General features: G+C 38.3%; 1 protein-coding gene across 1 annotated transcript in view; it reads left to right on the forward strand.

The window, feature by feature from the left end:
- Positions 1 to 5,842: 5,842 nt before the first annotated feature.
- The window catches only part of MTNR1B (melatonin receptor 1B), a 30,631-nt gene continuing 16,043 nt past the window's right edge, over positions 5,843 to 20,430 (forward strand). Inside the window, 4 exon segments of the mRNA XM_027849380.1 lie at positions 5,843 to 5,941; positions 5,997 to 6,078; positions 6,176 to 6,417; positions 6,486 to 6,669. Of these exon segments, the coding sequence (XP_027705181.1) occupies positions 5,843 to 5,941; positions 5,997 to 6,078; positions 6,176 to 6,417; positions 6,486 to 6,669 (607 nt within the window).

Here is a 20,430-nt window from a genome sequence, read left to right on the forward strand (position 1 = left end):
AGTTCTTAAGATTTTAGAAGTTATTTTTCTTTGCAGTGTTATAGGTCATTGTATAAATAAACTGGTATCACTCACTTTGCTTTGTATTAGATCTTATAAGTATTCCCAGACTTCTCTGAATTTGTCCCTTCCAACTTTTTTTTTTATGGTGCAATAATATCCCGTTAAATCTGTATAACATTATTTGTTCAGTCAGTCTCCAAATGATAGTGAACTCTCTTAATTTTCAGTTAATTTTGTTACAACAAAAAAATACTGCTGTAAATATTCTTGTTCATATGTGTCCTTTCTCTTTTCCTCTTTGGGGTATATGCCTAATAATGTAATTATTTGGTCAAAGTTGTATGCATAGTTTAGTTCCAAATTGCTTTCTAGAATGAATGTGCCAATTTATAGCTCTACCAACAGTACAATGATGTGCCTGTCCACTCATATTCTTTCCAACAATTTTCTTTTTCCTTTTTGGTCATCTTTTCTAACATGATAAATATAAGGTGGAACTTCAGAGTTGTTCTACATTACATTTTTTATTATTAATAATTCAGAACATTTTTTCATGTAGCTGTTGATTGCTTGCTTTTCTTCTTTTGAAAACTGCTTGTTCCTATCCTTTTGATCATTTATCAATAGAAGAATGGCTTTTGTTCCTAATATTTGAGGGGGTTCCCTATGTTTGTATTTTTTAGATATCAGACCTTTATCAGAGAAATTTTTTGCAATAGTTTTCTTTCTAATTTTAGCTGCATTGATTTTGTTTGTGCAAATGTTTTTCAATTTAATGTAATCAAAATTATCAGTTTTATCTTCTGTGACCCTCTCTATCTGTTGTTTGGTCAAGAACTCTTTCCCTATCCATTGTTGTAAAATGCAACTGCTTCCTTGCTCCTCTACTTTGCTTACGATATGCCCTTTTATGTCTAAGTCATATAACCATTTGGAGCTTTGGGGTTATTTGTGTGAGATACTGGATACAGTTTACTAGACTGTTTTCTAGTTTTCCCAGAAATTATAGTCAAATAATGAATTTTTCCCTTGCCTGGGGTAACTGAACACTGTGACAGTGGGGATGGTTGGTCCCTTCTCCATGGGAGCCAATTCCTCAGATGGTGGCTGTAAGGTTTGGATTGGAAGCAGGACCAAGTGGTCTGAGAGGTGCTGCCACTCCAAGGGCTCCTGTGCTTAGCTGTTTATTGTTGGCAGTTGGTTATTACTAAAATAATCTCAGAATAAAATCTTAGAGTATTATGAAACAAATGTGGACCTGATTTTTTTTTTTTTTTTTGCTCCCTTCTCCGGTTGCCCCAGGCTGCTGGTTCTTTCTGGCTCAGATCAGTATAATCCAACTGCTTGCTCTCTCCTTCCTTGCTCTTCCTTCCTTAGAACTTCATTCTGTATACTTTATTTTCAAAGGGATTTTGGCACATTGGACTGTATTTAGAAGAGTTTGACTAGGATGATGAGGGAACTTGAAACTATTTCACATGAGAACTGATTGAATTAATTAGTTACCATTTAGTCTGTATTTGAAAAAAAAACTTATTGGGGTAAAAGATATTCAAGTATTTGGATGGTTTTCATGAGGAAGAGGAAGGAAAGAGAATCAAGCATTTATTATATACCTACAGTGTGTAAAGTATTTTACAAACATGATCGTATATAATCCTCACAACAATCTTGGAAGGTAAGTATAAGTATTAACTTACCCCCATTTTACAGTTGAGGAAACTGAGGTAGACAGAGGTTAAGTGACTTGCCTAGGGTCACACAACTAGTAAATATTTGAGGCTACATTTAAACTGTCTTCTTGACTCCAGTCCCAGTGCTCTGACCATTATGCCACCTAGCTGCCTTATTCTTCCTGGCCCCAGAGGGCAGAACTAGAAGCCATGGAAAGTGCAGAGAAGCAGTTCAACATAGGAAAAATATTTCCTAATCCTCAGAGCTGTCAAAAAGTGGAATGGGCTGCAGTTGGAGTGCAGTTCCCCTCACTGAAGGTCTTCAAGAAGAGGCTAAATGATGACTTGCTGGGGATGTTATAGTTGGAAGCATGACTCTCTTGAAAATTTATAATCTCTTAATTTTATGACTCTGCCCAGGGAGGCTTTTGTGTACATTTGTGTGTGTGTGTGTGTGTGTATGTGTTAAAGGCTGATGCTGTTTTTGCCAGAGATTTTCTTTTCTAAATTATTTGTTCTTTTATTAATATTCTTGTGAGCAGGCTTTTGGTCTGAATTTGAATCTAGTGAAAGGTATATGACAAGAACCAGCTGGATTTCTTGAACCTGTTTCTCCTCTCTATTGCTCTTTAGTATTTTTTCCTCCCATGTAATTTCATCTTACCATAGGTAGCAGCTAATATTTTTGTCTGTTGTGAAAAAATCCTTTCTAGATAAGAGTGAATCAACCTAGAATCTAAAAGCAATCATCAGTCCACTCATGTGTGGTTATCACAGTCAACGGTTGCTTGCTGCAGTGATTGAAGAGGAAACTTTCCTATACTGGAATGGAATTGGAAAACTGGGCTGGATTCAAATGTTTGAAAAAAACAACTGGTCTATTTCTCTTTCTAGAAGCAAGAATATGGGGATCAATATAAAATCATCCTTACTTTGTGGTCACGGGCTAGTAATCTCTTAGCTTCATTTTCCTCATCTGTAAAATCACAGAAGCTCAGATTTAAAGGGGTCTAAGAGTACTTTGGTTCAATCCATACCTGAACAAAAATCAAACAAGTGCCTACCATGTGCCAGGGACTGTGCTAAGTGATGGATATACAAAGACAAAAACAGAAACAATTCCTGCCTTAAAGAGGCTTATGTGCTCTCTAGGGAAACAACAAATGTAAGTAAATACAAAATACATATAAAGTAAATAAAATATAATTGGATGTTTGTTGGGGAGCTGGAGGGGTGAGGGGAATAGCTTCTGTTAGTGGTCAATCAGCCTCTGTTTGAAGAAATCCTTTGAGGGAGACATCCAATCTTCCAAGGCTACCTATTCCATTTTGGCATAGCGCTAACCTTTAGCAAGTTTTTTTTTTTCAAGCTTAAAATTGATTCTTTGTAATTTCTAGTCATTGTTTCTAGTTATGCCTTCTGGCGCCCAACAATACCAGTGGAGGTCTTCCTTTGCTGAAGAGATCTTCAAATACTTGAAGAGAGCTACTATGTCTCCCACTAAATCTTCTCTTCTCCTCCTTCCACTGATCCTCATGTGGAATTTGAAGCTCTTTACCTACTTTGAGTACCATCCTCTAGACCCCTCACTTATTAACCTCAGGATCATAGATTTGGCACTGGAAGGGATCATAGAGGTTATATAGTCCGATCTTCCCTTTCCTTTCCATTTTAGAGATGACAGACAGATTAAGTTATTTATTCAGGGTCACACAGGCGGTAAGTAGCAGAGCTGAGATTTTTTTTAACCCACGTCTGATTACAAATCCACAGTTCTTTTCCATCACTTTGTTCCTATGGAGGTAAGAAATAACTGTCTTCCTGAGTGTTTGTGGGGAAGTGCTTTGTTATCCTCAATGTGCTATGGAAATTTGAATGATTGGTTGTTGGTTTTTTTTTTTACGGTTATTATCATCTTTATTTACCCTATCTGTAGTAAGGTTGGTAAGGCAGCTAGGTGACACAGTGAATAGAGCACTGGGCTTGGAATCAGGAAGCCTCACCTTCATGAGTTCAAATGCGGCCTCAGACACTTACTAGCTGTATGACCCCAGGCAAGTTACTTAACACCGTTTGCCTTGGTTTCCTCATCTGTAAAATGAGCTGGAGAAATAAAAGGCATACTACTCCAGTACCTCTGCCAAGAAAACCCCAAATGGGTTCACAGAGTTGGACATGACTCAACAACAATAATAAGGTTGGTGTACTCTATTAGACTCTAGGAATCCTTATCCCAATCTCACTGGCAAATTGGGTCTGGAGTAGTTAGTGGTTACACATTTCCCCACTCCCAAGGTACCCTAGGGGTACCTTTAAGGGAAGTGGGGTTCTTCTAATGGTACTAGCTCAAGTTTCCATTCCGGTGCGTTCCCCCCAATATAAATCACCAGTTACAGTTAATATGTCCCCTATATCATTGATTGCTCCATTATTAGTACCACATTATCAATCTGACCAACTAAAATCAATTGGCTTTTACAAAGGGATATTCACTGAGAAGATATAGCAAGAACATGTTCTCCCAGCTTGGATCACACTCTTGTCTCTTCCATCTTTGACCCTGAGGACAGTGGGCTCAGACTTAATGTGGATTTTTCAGAGCATTTATCCCACCAAATTCACTTCTGAATGGGTTATGGCCACTGGATCAGTGGCTCCTTTGTTGAAGAACTCAGTGTCTCAGTTACCTGGTGGATCAAATCCCATAGTTCACTCATCAGGATTTTGCTAGACCCTTACTTGGTGGGTCTGCCTATAAATTCTGTGAGCTCATTGAGGGTGGGGACTATTTTTGCCTTTCTTTGTATGCCCAGCACTTAGCACAGTGCCTCACACTTAGTAAGTGCTTAATAAATACTTGTTGATTGACTTCTGGATGCTTGCTAACATTTATATAGTGCTTGCTATGTGTTAAAGTGTCCTGTTTGTTTTACAATTATTATCTCATTTGATCCTCACAGCAGCTCTGGAAGGTAAGTGTTATTGTTATCCCCATTTTATAGGTAAGAAAATTAAGCTATTTGTCCAGGGTCACATGGCTAAGAAGTGTGAGAAGCCAGATATGAACTCAGGTCTTCCTGACTCTAGGCCTGGCCCTCTATCCAATGTCATCTTTAATATTCCTTAACCTAAGAGCAAGAAGGAATAGAGGCAAGAGAGATAGAAACTATGGCAGGGCCTTATGTTTGAGGAGCCTGAAAGGGGAGAGTTGACCTCTGGTGTTCTCCCCACCCAAAGGCTTATACTTCTTATTGCCTCTCTTACCACCGGGAAAGAGAATCATTGATTGGGCTCGTTGGTACCTTTTGAATTCATACCTATTTCAAACTGAGCAGCTAATTATCAGGTTGTTGCCTTTTTCCTCCTCATCTCTCCCTCTGCTTCACTTGGGCTCTAGATAGAGTTGCCTCCCTTCTCTTTTGCCCCACTCGGACCTGGATTTGACTCATCTGGGCTTGGGCCTTCTCTTTTAAAGGGAGGCATCTTTTTGATGCCCAACTTAGGATCAGTTGAGGGCTCTTTCACTCAGGACCGTTTAATAAGGGAGGCAATGATTTGGCTCTAGGACTACATTTCACAGCCTCCACAGTCTTGGACTAAGAACTGCTGGATATGACTAAATAAAAAGAGTAAGACTTTTTGTCAGAATTGGAGAATGAGAGCTGCTGAGGCCAAGGGAAGGGGCAAGGCCAGGCTTTGGTGAGGAGAGTAGACCACCAACTAAGTGTAGCCTGAGGACAAAAGTAGGGAGAGTAGATGATCTGGTCTATGTGGTGAGGGCCATGCCTAGGGAAATAGGGGTACCTAGGTAAAATTGGGTTAAAATGAACATTAACATGAAGGATAGCCTTGATGGGGAAAAGACTTCACAAATTGGGAAAGGAACATTTCCAATTCCATGCCTTGGCCACTATGGGGTGTTTATATACTAACTATGTATTAAAAACCTCAATATATTTTAATTTTTAAATTTTAACTTAAATTGTTAATTTCTTTCTTTTTTTAGTTGTTCTTGCCTGACTGGGATCTTTTTATTAAGTTATTCCTGCACAATGCCTGGCACATAACAATGCTTGTTTCCTTCCGTCCTTTCCTCCCCACTTGGATCCTCCTCTCTCCTTGCCAAGATCAGAGTGCCTCAAGGTATTGATTAAATGAGATAACAGATGAAGATGAATTTGTCCTGGAGCTCCTGGCCGCGGTCACAGCAGCTACTGAAGCATGGACTCCAGAGACAAGAACAGTTCGGTGGTGTCTCCCACTCGGTCTTTATCCCTCTTCACTCCCTTCCTCTCTAATCCTAAATTTTCTTCTTTTAAGTCCTCCTCCTGCTACCTCCTCTCCTCCTCACCCTCGGTGAGCCAGGGAAGTCCGGGTAGTGCTTGGTTAAGTGGCAGTGAGAGTACGTGGGGAGGGCAAAGCTCCTTATAAACTTTACCTCCTGAGGCCTGGGGAGGGGGGAAGAGTGAGGGGGGGAGGGGGGAAATGGGAGGGGCAAGATGGGGAGGGGCAAGACGGGGAGGGGCAAGACGGAGTTGTGAGGTTGGTGGCTTGGGCAAGAGCCAGAAAAGCCAGAGGCAAGGACAGAATTAAAACTGAGACCCGATCCAGGGAGGTGGGGCAAGTAGAAAGAGGTCGGAGCCTAGGCTCCCTGGCGTGTGCTCAATCACTTACTGCTGCTACTGTGCTGTCCATGCTGCGGCGGACGCAGGAGCCGGGACAGCGAGTTGGGGAAGCAGAGGTCCGAATGCTGGAGAATGCCTCTCTCCACAATTGCTGTGAGTTGGCTGGATCCGGCGGCTCTTTTAGCTGGGAGGAGGAGGAGGCAGAGGTTGCAGCGGCTGGGGACTGGACACAGCCCTCCGCGCCACTCGGCCCTTTTGGGTGGACCCAGCGCTGTCCAGCGTGCTGATCGTGACCACTGTTGTAGACCTCGTGGGCAACTCGCTGGTAATCCTGTCGGTGTTAAGGAACCGCAAACTCCGGAATACAGGTAGGGGAGGTAGGCGGAGCTGTGGGCGTCTCACTCTTCCTCATTCCACCCATTCACCTGTCCTACCATTCTATACTCAAACTCCGCTCTTTAATCTGGTTCAGAAAAATATTCCCTCACTATAGCTTTTAAATCTTTCGATACTACTTTTGCTTTCTCCAAGTGTGACCCAGAACCTAAAGGTTGGGCTCAGGGCTTTGCTGTGGTCTAGTCAATCCCTACGGCATGGGAAGTCCAGCCCCTTCTATTAGTTCATCTTGATTCAACAACCAAGTTGAGAAGTTTTGTTCACTCACTTCCTGAGGCTGCTGCCCTTGAGGTGAGCTTTGGTCAAGAAGTATGTTCCATAACTGACTCCCACTTAATGCAATTCTAGGGAGTGCTATCTGCTAACAAATTTCTGAGCTTTTCCCTTGTGCTTTGAGGAAATTGGGTCTCTTTTGATTGCCAGTTGATCTGGTACCAAATAAGAAAACTTTGTTGGTCACAGAAATAGAATAAATATGCCTGAAACATATAGACTGTCTCATTGGGGATTAGAGGATTACTGGAAATATTTAAAGACAAGAGAATAATTCCCCTTCACATTTGTGAGTTTACAGTTCTGAAATTTTCTCACGTCCTAGACTTTCAAATTTTCTGTGCACAGGATTTGGAAGGAAGAAAACTGAGTGGGGGGCACACCCTGGACAATCATCTTGCTTGGTCATTAAGCTTATGTCATGGTCCTTAGCGTCACAGATTTACAGTTTGAAGGTCATCTAGTCCGCCTCCATTATGTTATAGTTTAGGAAACTGAGGCCCAGAGAGATGAGGTGCTTTGCCTAAAGCCACAAGTGTAGGGAGAGGTAGATATGGGATTTGAACCTCTGACTCTGAATTTTTCCACTTGTACTACACTGTCAAGAGAGCTGAAATATCTTTTCTTTGCAACCTTCCTCAGGATATAAGTCAAACATAAAAGTTATTAAAATAGAAAAAGGCCAGCAACAGCAAGCAGCTTATAGAGTTTAGAAATCTCGCTCAAGGGATCTATCCCATAAGGGAGACTATCTTTTAAAGTAAATGCTCTTTTCTTTGACTAGTTGGATCCAGGATCTTCATACCAGAAGAACCACAGGAAGATTTGATGTCAAGTCCTTACATGTTTACATATCCACTCAATCAACCAACAAGCATTTATTAAGCACTTATTAAGATCTAGGTACTATGTACCAGATCATCTTGAAAGTATTCTTCTTAATAGGAACTCTTAAAAAAAAAAACTCTTATGTATATAATTTAATATTACCTCAATTATTTAAAAGTTCTTTTAAGTTCTTGTGGCTATAATAGCTTTTTTGAATAAAGTATATGTTTACATTTTATTCAAAGTACCATAATAATCCCTAAAATTACATTCAAGATTTTTGCAGGAAGATTATAGCTATTTCTTTCTTTCTTTTTCTTTTTTTTTTTTTGGTTAGGCAATGGGGTTAAGTGACTTACCCAGGGTCACACAGCTAGTAAGTGTTATATGTCTGAGGCTGGATTTGAACTCGAGTCCTCTTGAATCCAGTGCCAGTGCTCTATCCACTGCTCCACCTAGCTGCCCCATATAGGTATTTCTTTTAAAGTTATAAACTAGAACCAAGGCACTAAGGCTTGAAAAACACTTTACACAGTAATGAGTCACAGTTACAGAGCACTTTAAAGTTAACAAAGTGATTTTTCTCATAACAGCCTGGCGAGGTAGATGTTGCTGTTGTTGTTGTTGCATTGTATCAGACTCTTCATGACCCCATTTGGAGTTTTCTTGGCAAAGATACCAGAGTGGTTTGCCATTTCCTTCTATAGCTCATTTACAGATGAAGAACTGAGGCAAACAGGATTAAGTGATTTGACCAGGGTCACACAACTAGAAAGTGTCCAAGGCTGGATTTGAACTCGGGGAAGATGAGTCTTCCTGACTCCACACCCAGCACTTTTTCCATTGTACCACCTAACTGCCCAAGATCAAAAGTGCAGGTATCATTATTCCCATTTTGCAGATGAGGAGACTGAGGCTCAGAGAGGTACAATGACTTCCCTTAAGGTCATATTGCTTATACATTATAGAACCTGGTTTGGTACCTAGGCTTCCCCCCCCCCCAATTAATAATATTTTATTTTTTTCCAATTATCTGTAAAAATAGTTTTCAGCATTCACTTTTATGAGATTTGAGTTGCAAATTTTTCTCCCTCCCTCTCTTTCCTTCCCTCTCCCCAGACAGCAAGCAATCTGATATAGGTTATACGTGTACAATTATATTAATCATATTTCCACATTAGTCATGTTGTGAAAGAAGAATCAGAACAAAAGGGAAAAACCACAAGAAAAGAAAAAAGCAACAAAACAAAAGAGCAAATAGTATGCTTCGATCTGCATTCAGACTCCATAGTTCTTTCTCTGGATATGGATAGCATTTTCCAGCATGAGTCTTTTGGAATTGTCTTGATCGTTGTATTGCTGAGCAGTACTAAGTCTGACCAAGTTGATCATAGCACAACGTGCTTGTTACTGTGTACAATGTTCTCCTGTTCTGCTCACTTTACTCAGCATTGGCTCATGTAAATCTTTCCAAAACCTGGGTTTTCTTGCTACAAGTCCAGTGTTCTTTTCGTTATGCTACTGTCCCCATTTTTAAATGCTTGTATTAGAAAAGAAAAATAAACAATCAGAAAACCATATTTAATAATCTTTATCTGGATTCTATGCCAAGGAACATTTAAATCATTGTCTAAGTTGAGAAGAAAGAGCAACTTTCTTCCCCTTGTTTTTACACTCTCTCCTTATGTTTAGTCCAGTGGGGTCCCCCATACTTCCAACTGTTCCCCTCCTGTTTGTGGGAAACGGTCCTGCAGAATAATAGCACATTTATGTAGTGCAAATCACTTACCCTCTGTCAGTTTCCTCATCTGTAAAATGGGGATGCTAATAATAGCAGTTTCCTCCCAGAATTGTGAGGAAAAAATGAAGTAATATTTGTGAAGTACTTTACAAATCTTAAATCACTATATAAATGCTATTTATTATCATTTCTATAAGGTTTGCAAAGCGCTTTACATATATTACCTCATTTGAGTATCTAAATAATCCTTTGAAGTCTTATTATTCCCATTTAAAGAGAAAACTGAGGCTCGGAGAAGTTGATTGATTTGCCTGGACTCATGTAACTAGTAAGTATGTGGGGCAGATTTGAATTTAGGAAGGTCTTCCTGATTCTCTGTTTGAGGTTTTATTTACCACTACCTTTCTTTTGCTTCACAACCTTTCAGACTCTGAGCTCCTTGCATTTTGGGTGCTTCTAGTGTTTGGTATGATGGAATAATACAAATGTAATTGAATTGCTGGCGTGTCATTTATTCTAATTCCTTTCCCTCTCTTGCATGTGCTACATTTAAGCAGCAGAGCAATAGTTCTCTACCCTAAGCTGTGTTTAATTCTGAAATGCTAGTGACTGCCCCTGGTCTTGTGATTTACTCAATTCTAAGTTGACTATTGTGTCCGAGTGGTGGTATTCATGAAAATCATTTGATATTAACATTTTACAAAATGATTCCCCTGAATAAGCCATTAATGAACTCCCTAAGAAAAAATCTCCAGGGCCAGATAGGTTCACAAGTGAATTCTACCAAACATCTAAGTAACAATTAATTCCAATACTATATAAATTTTTTGGTAAAATACATGGAGTCCTACCAAACTTTTATAATACAGATATTTTGCTGGTACCTACACAAGGAAGAGCTAAAACAGAGAAAGAAAATTATAGACCAATTTCCCTAATAAATATTGATGCGAAAATTTTGAACAAAATACCAGCAAGGTGATTGCAGCAGTACATCACAAGGAATACACACTATAGCCATGTGGCGTTTGTACCAGGAATGCAGGCCTGGTTCATTATTAGGAAAACTATCAGCATAATTGACCATAGATGAAAAAGCTTTTGACAAAATATAGCACCCATTCCTTTTAAAAACATGAGAGAGCATAGGAGTAAAGGAAGCATTACTTAAAATGATAAGCAGCATCTATCTAAAATCATCAGCAAGTATTATCTATAATGGGGATAAGCTAGAAGCCTTCCTAATAAGATCAGGGGTGAAGCAAGGATGCCCATTATCACCACTATTATTCAATATAATACTAGAAATGTTAACTATAGCAATAAGAGAAGAAAAAATTGAAGGAATTAGACTAGGCAATGAGGAAACAAAAGTATCAGTCTTTGCAGATGATATGATGGTATACTTAGAGAATCCTAGAGAATCAACTAAAAAACTACTTGAAATAATTGACAACTTTAGTAAAGTTGCAGGATACAAAATAAACTTGCATAAATCATCAGCATTTCTTTATATGACCAACAAGAAATTCCATTTAAAATACCTGTAAACAATATAAAATACTTGTGTCTGCCTGCCAAGACAAACCCAGAAAACAATTACAAAATACTTTTCACACAAATAAAGTTGGATCTAAACAATTAGAAAAATATCAATTGTTCATGGGTAAGCTGAGCCAGTATAATAAAATGACAATCTTAGCTAATTTAATCTATTTATTCAGTTTCATACCAGTCAAACTACTAAAAATTAAATGCAGAGCTAGAAAAAAATAACATTTTTTAAAATGTTAAATTAATCTGGAAGAACAAAAGGTCAAGAATATCAAGGGAGTTAATGAAAAAAAATAATACAAAGGAAGGTGGCCTAGCCATATCAGATGTCAAACTATATTATAAAGCAGTAATCATCAAAACTATCTGGTGCTGGCTTAGAAATAGAATGGTATGGTGCAATGGATAGAGCACCAGCCTTGAAGTCAGGAGTACCTGAGTTCAAATCCAGCCTCAGACATATAACACTTACTAGCTGTGTGACTCTGGGCAAGTCACTTACCCCATTGCCTAGGCCCCCCCCCAAAAAATAGAATGGTAGATCAGTGGAATGGATTAGGTACACAAGACACAGTAGTAAATGACCACAGTAACTTAGTGTTTGATAATCCCGAAGACTCCAGCCTTTATGATAAGAGCTCAGTTCTTGACAAAAACTGTAAGGAAAACTGGAAAAAGAGAGGAAATAAGCTAAGTATAGACTAACATCTTACACCATATATTTACCAAGATAAGGTAAAAATGTGTACATGATTTAGACCATGATTTAGACATCAAGGGCGACACCATCAGCAAATTAGAGCCAGAAATAGTCTACCTGTCAGATCTATGGAGAAGGGAAGAACTCATGACCAAACAAGAAATAGAGAGCATTGTAAAATATAAAATAGACAATTTTGATTACATTAAAATAAAAAGCTTTTGTACAAACAAAACCAATGCTACCAAGATTAGAAGGAAAACAGAAAGCTGGGAAATGATCTTTATAGCAAGTGTCTCTGATAAAGGCCTCATTTCTCAAATATATAGAGAACCAAGTCAAATTTATAAGAATACAAGCCATTACCCAATTGAGAAATGGTCAAAGGATATGAACAGGTAGTTAAGAAATCAAAACTATCTATAGGCATATGAAGACATGCTCTAAATCACTTTTGATTAGAGAAATGCAAATTAAAACAACTTTGAGGTACTACCTCACACCTGTCAAATTGGCTAATATGACAAAAAAAGAAAATGATAAATGTTGGAAAGGATGTGGGAAAATTGGGACACTTAATGCACTGTTGGTGGAGTTGTGAACTGATCCAACCATTCTGGAGAGTAATTTGGAACTATGCTTAAAGGACAACCAAACTGTGCATACCCTTTAATCCAGCAATACCACTATTAGATCTGTATCTAGATCATAATAAGACCATAAATCATAAATCATAAATAGATCATAAATCAGGGGAAATGACCTATATGTACAAAAACATTTATAGCAGCACTTTTTGTGGTGGCAAAATATTGGAAATTGATGGGATGCCCATCAATTGGGGAATGGTTGAACAAGCTGTAGTATGTGAATGTAATGGCATATTATTGTGCAATAAGAAATGATGGATAGGCAGATTTGAGAAAAACCTGGAAAGACCTGTAGTAACTAATGCAAAGTGAAATAAGCAGAACCAGGAAAGCATTGTACACAGTATCAGCAACACTGTGTGACGATCAGCTATGAATGACTCAGCTTTTCTCATCAACACAATGATCTAAGACAAGTACAAAGGACTCATGAAAGAGAATGCAATGCTATCCACATCCAGATAAAGAACTGTTGGACTCTGAATGCAGATTGAAGCATATTTTTATTTACTTTATTCTTTTTCATGGTATTTTTCCTTTTGAACCATTTCTGTCTTCACACTGTAAGTAATATGGAAATATGTTTTACGTGATAGCACATGTATAACCAATATCAAATTGCCTACCATTTTAAAAAGAGAGGAGGGAGAAAAATTTGGAACTCAAAATCTTGTAAAGATGCTAACAATTGTCTTGACATGTAATTGGGAAAAAATGTAATAATATTTAAAAAACCAAAGTGATTCCCCTGGAGTAGCTGCTGCAAGATAAAAAAAATTTCAAAAGGTATCAAAACAAACAGAAACTTTGGTCCTAGCACTTTGAATAACCAGCTCCTATCCCTCTCTGTTCTTATTCATTTTTGCTTCTACTATTCACATTCATATTCAGGGAAAAGATACTTTCCTGAGCCTTTAAAAAAGTACTAATTATATTTTATATAATACATGTTATATTATATTTTTATTTTTATATTATATTAAAAAATACTCATTATATTCTACCACACAATCTAGCAACATTAAGAAGACAAGACTTAGAGGATGTGAGAATGAGAGCATTGCCATTATTAATTAATAACTCAGGTACACTGTACCAATAAACTGTTTTTTAAAAAATTGAAGATCATTTTATATGAGTACTATAACACTAGTCTCTCAGCAGGTGGGACACTATTTGGGGTCCAGACCTTTCACTAATGTAGAGAGCTTCTCTTGTGGAAATTCCTCCCCCCCATTATAGATCAGCAACTCCTTACCAAACTTATTTCAATCAATCAATGTGCATTTATTAAATACCTTTTATGTGCCAGAAATTATGATAGAAATTGGGAAACAAAGAAACTGAGGAAACAAAGACAAACACTAAACAGTCCCTGCCCTCAAGGAGTTTATATTTTATTGGGGAAGACAACAGATGCATATACACTAAGGATACATAAAATACTAACAAAAAATACAGAATATTTTTGGAGTGGGGTGGGGTAAGAGGAGGGTGTTAGCTACTGGAAGAGATCAGAAAAGACTTCATGTAGAAAACTCACTGAGGTGAGTTTTAGAAGAACAAGTGATTCTAAGAGGCAGAGGTTAGGAGTACATTACAGGCATGGGAGACAGCCAGTGCAAAGGTACAGAGATAGGAGACTAAGGGACATGTCTGAGGAACAGCAAGAAGTCTAGTTTGGCTTGACTGGAGAATGCAAGAAGAGGATATATATATATATATATATATATATATAGATAGATAGATAGATAGATAGATAGATAGATAGATATAGATAGATATACATATATACATATACATACACACATACATACACACATACGTACATATATACATACATATGTGTATATATGTATGTATGTATGACATGTAAAGATAGATGGGGGCCAGGTGGCAAAGGACTTTAAATCCCTTATAGTTCTGCAACTACGATCCTGTAGTACCAAATTTCAAACAGAGGAGTTTATAATTGATCCTACAAGTAATAGGGAGCCATTGTGCTTTATTGAATAGGAGAGTGACGTAGTTAGGCACAGCCTTTAGAATAAAATCACTCTACTCCTCTCTATCTTAGTTGTAGAGAATTGTGATTGAGGTTAAGTGAATTATCTATCTATGGTCACTCAGATAGTCTGTGTGAGCCTGGATCTTCCTGGCATTGAGGCTAGACTTCTATCAACTATATTATGTTGCCTCTCTGGCTGCATTCTGTCTATCATATTATTGTCCTTTAATGTTAGTTAGAATGTGAAACTCTTGATTAATGACATCATGGGCCACTGGACACAGTGCCTGCATACAGGAGAACTGAGGTTGAACAATAGTTCTGAGGCTTATCAGCTGTGTGTCTTAGGCAGATCCCTTCACCCCTTTTGTGCCTTAGTCTCCCATCTGTAAAATGGGGAAAAGAGAACTATTACTACTCATCATTAAAAGCTTTTGAGTGACTATGATTTTTTAGTGCAAGGCAGTTTTCCAAGGTTGTAAGTTATAGGTGCTTGCTGATCTCCATCTGTAAAAGGAGTTTTCCCACACTTGGGATTTCCTCACACTAATGAAACCCAGATTCGTGTTTTTAAAAAATAATTGTCAGTAGATATTTATTGAGTATTTTCTATGTGTCCAGCATTGTTCTTTGTGCTGGGCATAGGGACGATGCCAGCAAAGAGACAGAAGGAAGGAAACAAGCATTTACTAAGCACCTACTATGTATCGGCCACTGTGCTAAACATTTTACATACATTATCTCATTTGATCCTCATAACAACTAGGGATGGAAACTGTTATTATTACCCCCCATTTTACCATTGAGGCAGAAGAGGCTATGTAACTTGCCCAGGGTGACAAAGTTAGTAAATGTTTGGAGGTATTTTGAACTCTGGTCTTCCTGACTCCAGGCCCACCCATCTATCCATTGCACCACCTAGCTGCCTAGAAATGGGAAGGCAAGGCATTAGGAAAAGCAAGGAAACATAACATGGGCAGTGCTAATAGGTTTGGCATTGCGGGCAGTGACACAGCACCCAGACATAAGTAGAGTGGGAGCATAATCAATGAGCAAATGATGTCCCTAAGGAAGGTTTTGTTTTTTGTTTTTTAATTTTTTTTGTATTAGACCAGTGATTTCATTGGTATGTGGAACTCCCAGTGAAGTAATTCCCTCTACCAATAAAAGATCAACACTTGCTTTGTAAATGATAGTCTTGCAATATTGCCTGAGGCACTGAGAAGTTAATGACTTGATTAGGGTTGTACTGCCAGTATATTCAGGACCTGCACTCAGAAGGTCTTCATTGAAGGAGCAAGGGAAAAGCTGGAGGCTTGCCCAGCACTGTCAGCCATTTCCTCAGTCCCTTATCCTCTTTGGTCTCCGGCTTTTCAGGACTACCTGCTTATTAAAGACTAGTTTGTTTCCTATTTCAGACCCTGAGGCTGATATGGGCCTCTGGAGGGTACCAGACTTGTTCTGTGCTTACTCTGTCATTCCCCTCATGGACAAAGTCCCTTCTTTTTAAGTTCATTATCACTCTGGAAATGTTTTACCCATCATTTATCATTGTCTCATTCCGTTCTCTGGATAGGTCCCTTACCACCTGTTTCTTCTATATTTATGTCTACCTTCGAACAACTGTGGGTAAATTGAGCAAGTTTCTTCACTTTTCTATTACAAAAAAAAAATTTTATTCATGACTTTTGCCTTCATGTCACAATTTGGGGGAGAGGGGAAGAAACACCTTTCCACATGGAATCCTCTTTTGTGGCAAAGAAAGGCTATTAAGTAGAAACCTGATATGATGTCTACATCTGACAGTGGATAAAATATTTTTCCCTGGGACTTCCCCACTTTTCTGCCATGAAGCATGTTGCATTCTATTTTCTTGGACATTGATTTTTAAAGTTTTATTGATGTTATTTTCATACACACATACACACACACACACACACACACACATATCACTCCCCTCTTTCATTAGTTTTTCAAGTGCTTAGAACTTAGCTTTCTTTTAGTGAGATTTTCATTTACATTGTACTTATGTTCTTTTAGTTCTGCTTATTTCATTCTGAATCAGTTAATACAAATCTAATATTTCTCTGAATTCTTTGCATTCATAAGTTATTACTATACAAGATAGGTTGTCCCTTTACTTTTAAGTTTCCTGAAGAGGAAGCCAGTCTTCTGTCTTTGTCATTCCTCACAGCCCCTAGAACACTGCTTAATCATTATAAGTCAGTGTGTATATAAGCAAGGTTTGATGTAAGGAAACCTTTCCTGACAACTCCATGATCCTTTAGGTTGTATTATTAGGTTTACCCCTCCCTTCAAACAGAAGCTCCCTAATCATTTATTAGTGGTATCATCAGCTGTGCACAGAATGAGGGCCACACAACCTACCTTTTCTATTACCATTCCAATTCATGTGAAAGTCAAGACATCACCCATGATGTCATTGATCCTGTCAGAAAATGAAAGATGAACAACAATATATTATTCCATATATTCAAACCTACCCATCTTTCTTTTTTTTAAATTTTTTATCCATTTATTTTTTGCCATTTTAATGGGTATTAGTTGGTATCTTATAGGTTCATAGAATCATAGATTTAGAGCTGGAAGGGACCTTATAGAACATTGAACCCAAGCCCCTAATTTTACAGATGAGTAAGCTGAGGTTGAAAGAGGTACATAGTAAATATCTGAGGGTGAACTTGAATTAAGATCTTCTAGACCAGAAGTGTCACCATTCACACTGGGAAAATTTCCAAGTACTTGAACCAGATTAAAATGTAATTTTTTGGGATTAATTTGGGAAATCTTCAACAAAATAAAAATGTATAGCACAACATGAATAATGTTCATTTGTAGTATCCTAAGTCAATGGGCTCCCTATATGGGTCAATTTCTTTTTCTTTTTTTTTTTGACACAATTGTTCCAACCAGTGGTGTCAAGCTCAGATAGAAACAGGTCATAAATCATACATAAAGATCCCTGCAGCCACTTACTGACTTAGAAAATAATGTGTTTTACTGTATTTTTATTGATTTTATTAAATATTTCCCAATTACATTTTAACCTGGTTCAGGCTACACTAGGGAATGTTCCCCAGTGCTACCCATCTTTCTTACAGGTTTATAATAAAATATATTCCATCTCCTCTCTGTGTACCTTTATATTTATTATCATCAATTCTTGGAATTCACTTCCTCCTCACCATAATCTCTCAGGATTTCTAGTTTCGTCCAAGAATCAGCTCAAAAGCTCCCTTCTATGTGAGACCTTTTCTTATCTTCCTAGTTACTAATGCCTTTCCTCTCAAAATATCTTGTATCTATTGGTAAATTTCTACATATATATTTGGTATTGCCTTTCTTTTATACGGATATTTTATTTGCTGAAAGAGGTAAAATAAAGGGTTTGGTTTTTTTGTTGTTGGTTTTTTTTTTTTTGGTGAAAAGCTGAGCAAAAGTGCTTGAAAAGACAGATAGATAATTCTGAGAGGACCTGAAAGTAGCCCCTCAGAAAAAACCATGCTTATTGATAGTAAAGATGGCTGTAAAGCATTATTTCTCAATGGTTAATTTATATATCACCCATTTTAGGACTTTGATTAAGAGTTTTCTGGTTATAAATACCAAGAACTATTTGGGGAATTATGGGACAATTGCATATTGCCTATTTGTGTCATATTTAACAGAAAAATGGATTTTAGGTTTTCAACCTGGGATTGACCTGGGTTATTACACATAAGAAGGCCTTGATTTGAGGCACAGGTAACACGAGAATTTTAGAAACAAAAAAATCAACAGTAGAAAGATAGAAAGCAGAAGCCAATGGAACTAAGAAGCCAGCAGATGCAGAGAAGCAGAGCAGAGAAGGAATAAAAGAAGGTCCTTCAAGGTGATTCTAGAAGACTCTAGAAGAGCCCGGTTGATTAGAAACTGACTCTGGAGTTGACACTGGGGAGTCTCTCTGATCAGAATAAAAACCCTGCTGTTTGAGAAAAAAAGGGGACAGTTTTGGAAGAAAACTTGTGGTTTGAAGAGCCACCTGGGCTTGTTTGCCTTGCTCTTTAGCACCACCTACAGCTCCAGAGAGGAGTAATTTTCCAGAGTCTTGCCCACATTTCCCATTATTGCCCTCCATGTTTTGAGAGTTAAAAACACTTCCAATCCCACTGAGCAGACATGAATAGCTTTGTAGATCCCAAGCTTAAGGGAATTATTTTTCACTAAAAGAGTGTAATGCTGCCTTAACACTCAGCTGAGTGAACAGACCCAGGAAGCTCTACAAATTCCAGGCTTAAGGTTGCTATTTGCTAAGTGAGCTTAGCACTATTTCAGTGACTTGAGAGCAGCAGATAAGCAGTTTTGTTTGTTAGGAGAATCCAGAAGAAAAGCTATTCTGCCTAGCAGGTGACACATGGTAAAGACTATTCACTAAAGAGACTAAGGACTTCAAGGCTGGCAGTCCTGTGAGTTGCCCAGGCATATGGGTTTTCTTATTCATATACCTCACTACTAGGTTCCTGTAAGTTTGTGCTCACTGTCCTCCACAGAAATCCTATCCATTGGTGGAAAGGTATGGCCTAGGTTTATGAGTGGACTCTTATGTTATCACAGAATCACAGAGTTTAAGAATTGGAAGGGATTTCAGCTGCTACCTGAAATCTTCACTGTAAAATACCCAACAAGAGATGCTGATTGAAGATTTCCAAAGAGGGGAAACCACTCTTTGTTATGATTATCAATTTATTTGTTTCTTGTTATTAATGTTTCCTGTTTGAGAATTAATAGTGTCATCTTGGCTGATTTGTTTAAATAGGAAACACACTGGTGGGGGCTTAGGAGCTGTGAGCAGTAAATGAGTAGCTTTTTCACGTAAGGGTTACCCCTAGCACTGTGAATATGAGTTGTAGCAGTGTGGCTGCTTCTTCTGGAAACTCCCAACCTGTCAAATTAGGAAGAGTAGGGGTTGGTAAACAAGCCAATCTCAGGAGAAAGAGGGAGAGGAGAGAGATGAGAAAGTTAGGGATGCAATGCCACAACTGTGCTACATTTTACATTTGTACATGTGAATCAACTAGATTGTAAACTCCCTGAGGGAACGTGCAGATAGGCAACTTGGTTGTAATTTATGATTTTAGTGGGTTGCCTAGATCGCTGAGAAGTGTTGTGACTAGACTATGGATGCGTGGCTAATATGTATCAGAGACAAAAATTGAACCAAAGTCTTCTTTATTCCAAGACTTGCCCTCTATCCACTATATTGTTGCCTTACTCCTAGCGGTGTAGTGGGATCTGAGAACAGACACACGAAGTATATGAGACAGAGAGTAAAATAACTGAGCAATAGTAGCAGTGGGGATCAACTTTTCCAGCTGCAATAAGTATTTAACAAACCAAGCTGCAAACAATCAGTGGCACAGGAGCAACAAAAGAAACAGAGGTCCTGAAAGCACAGGAGATTGCAAAAGGTAAACTGAGGGACAGCTAGGTGGCTCAGTGGATAGAGCACTGGCCCTGGAGTAAGGAGGACCTGAGTTCAAATGTGGCCTCAGACACATAACTAACATTCACTAGCTGTGTGATTCTGGGCAAGTCACTTAATACCAATAGTCTCTCATTTAAAAAAAAAAAGCAAGCTGAGGTGTGGCAGAGAAGAAAGAGACTGAGGAGGGCCCTTAGACCCCTGTCCAAAGCCATCAGGTTGTATATTTCTTTTAGAGAACTGAAGTTCCCTTCTACACACACCTGTCAAATCTGCTCTTTACCCAACTTTCCCTCCCCAGGTCTATCCAGTAACAGATACTATTAAATGTTATAGTGCTTACTTCTTTTACCTAAACATTTCCTGAATCTTGATTTTGACCTCAAACACAAAGAGGACAAAGGTTAGCTAGAGATAAATATAAATTTAAATTAAGGCAGAGAGCCAGATCTCTGTCTAAACATTAAGAATTTTCCTAATTGGGGGCTCTATGCTGT

This window comes from Vombatus ursinus, unplaced genomic scaffold, assembly GCF_900497805.2.
Source record: "Vombatus ursinus unplaced genomic scaffold, bare-nosed wombat genome assembly UNPS02007344.1, whole genome shotgun sequence".
NCBI lineage: Eukaryota > Metazoa > Chordata > Mammalia > Diprotodontia > Vombatidae > Vombatus > Vombatus ursinus.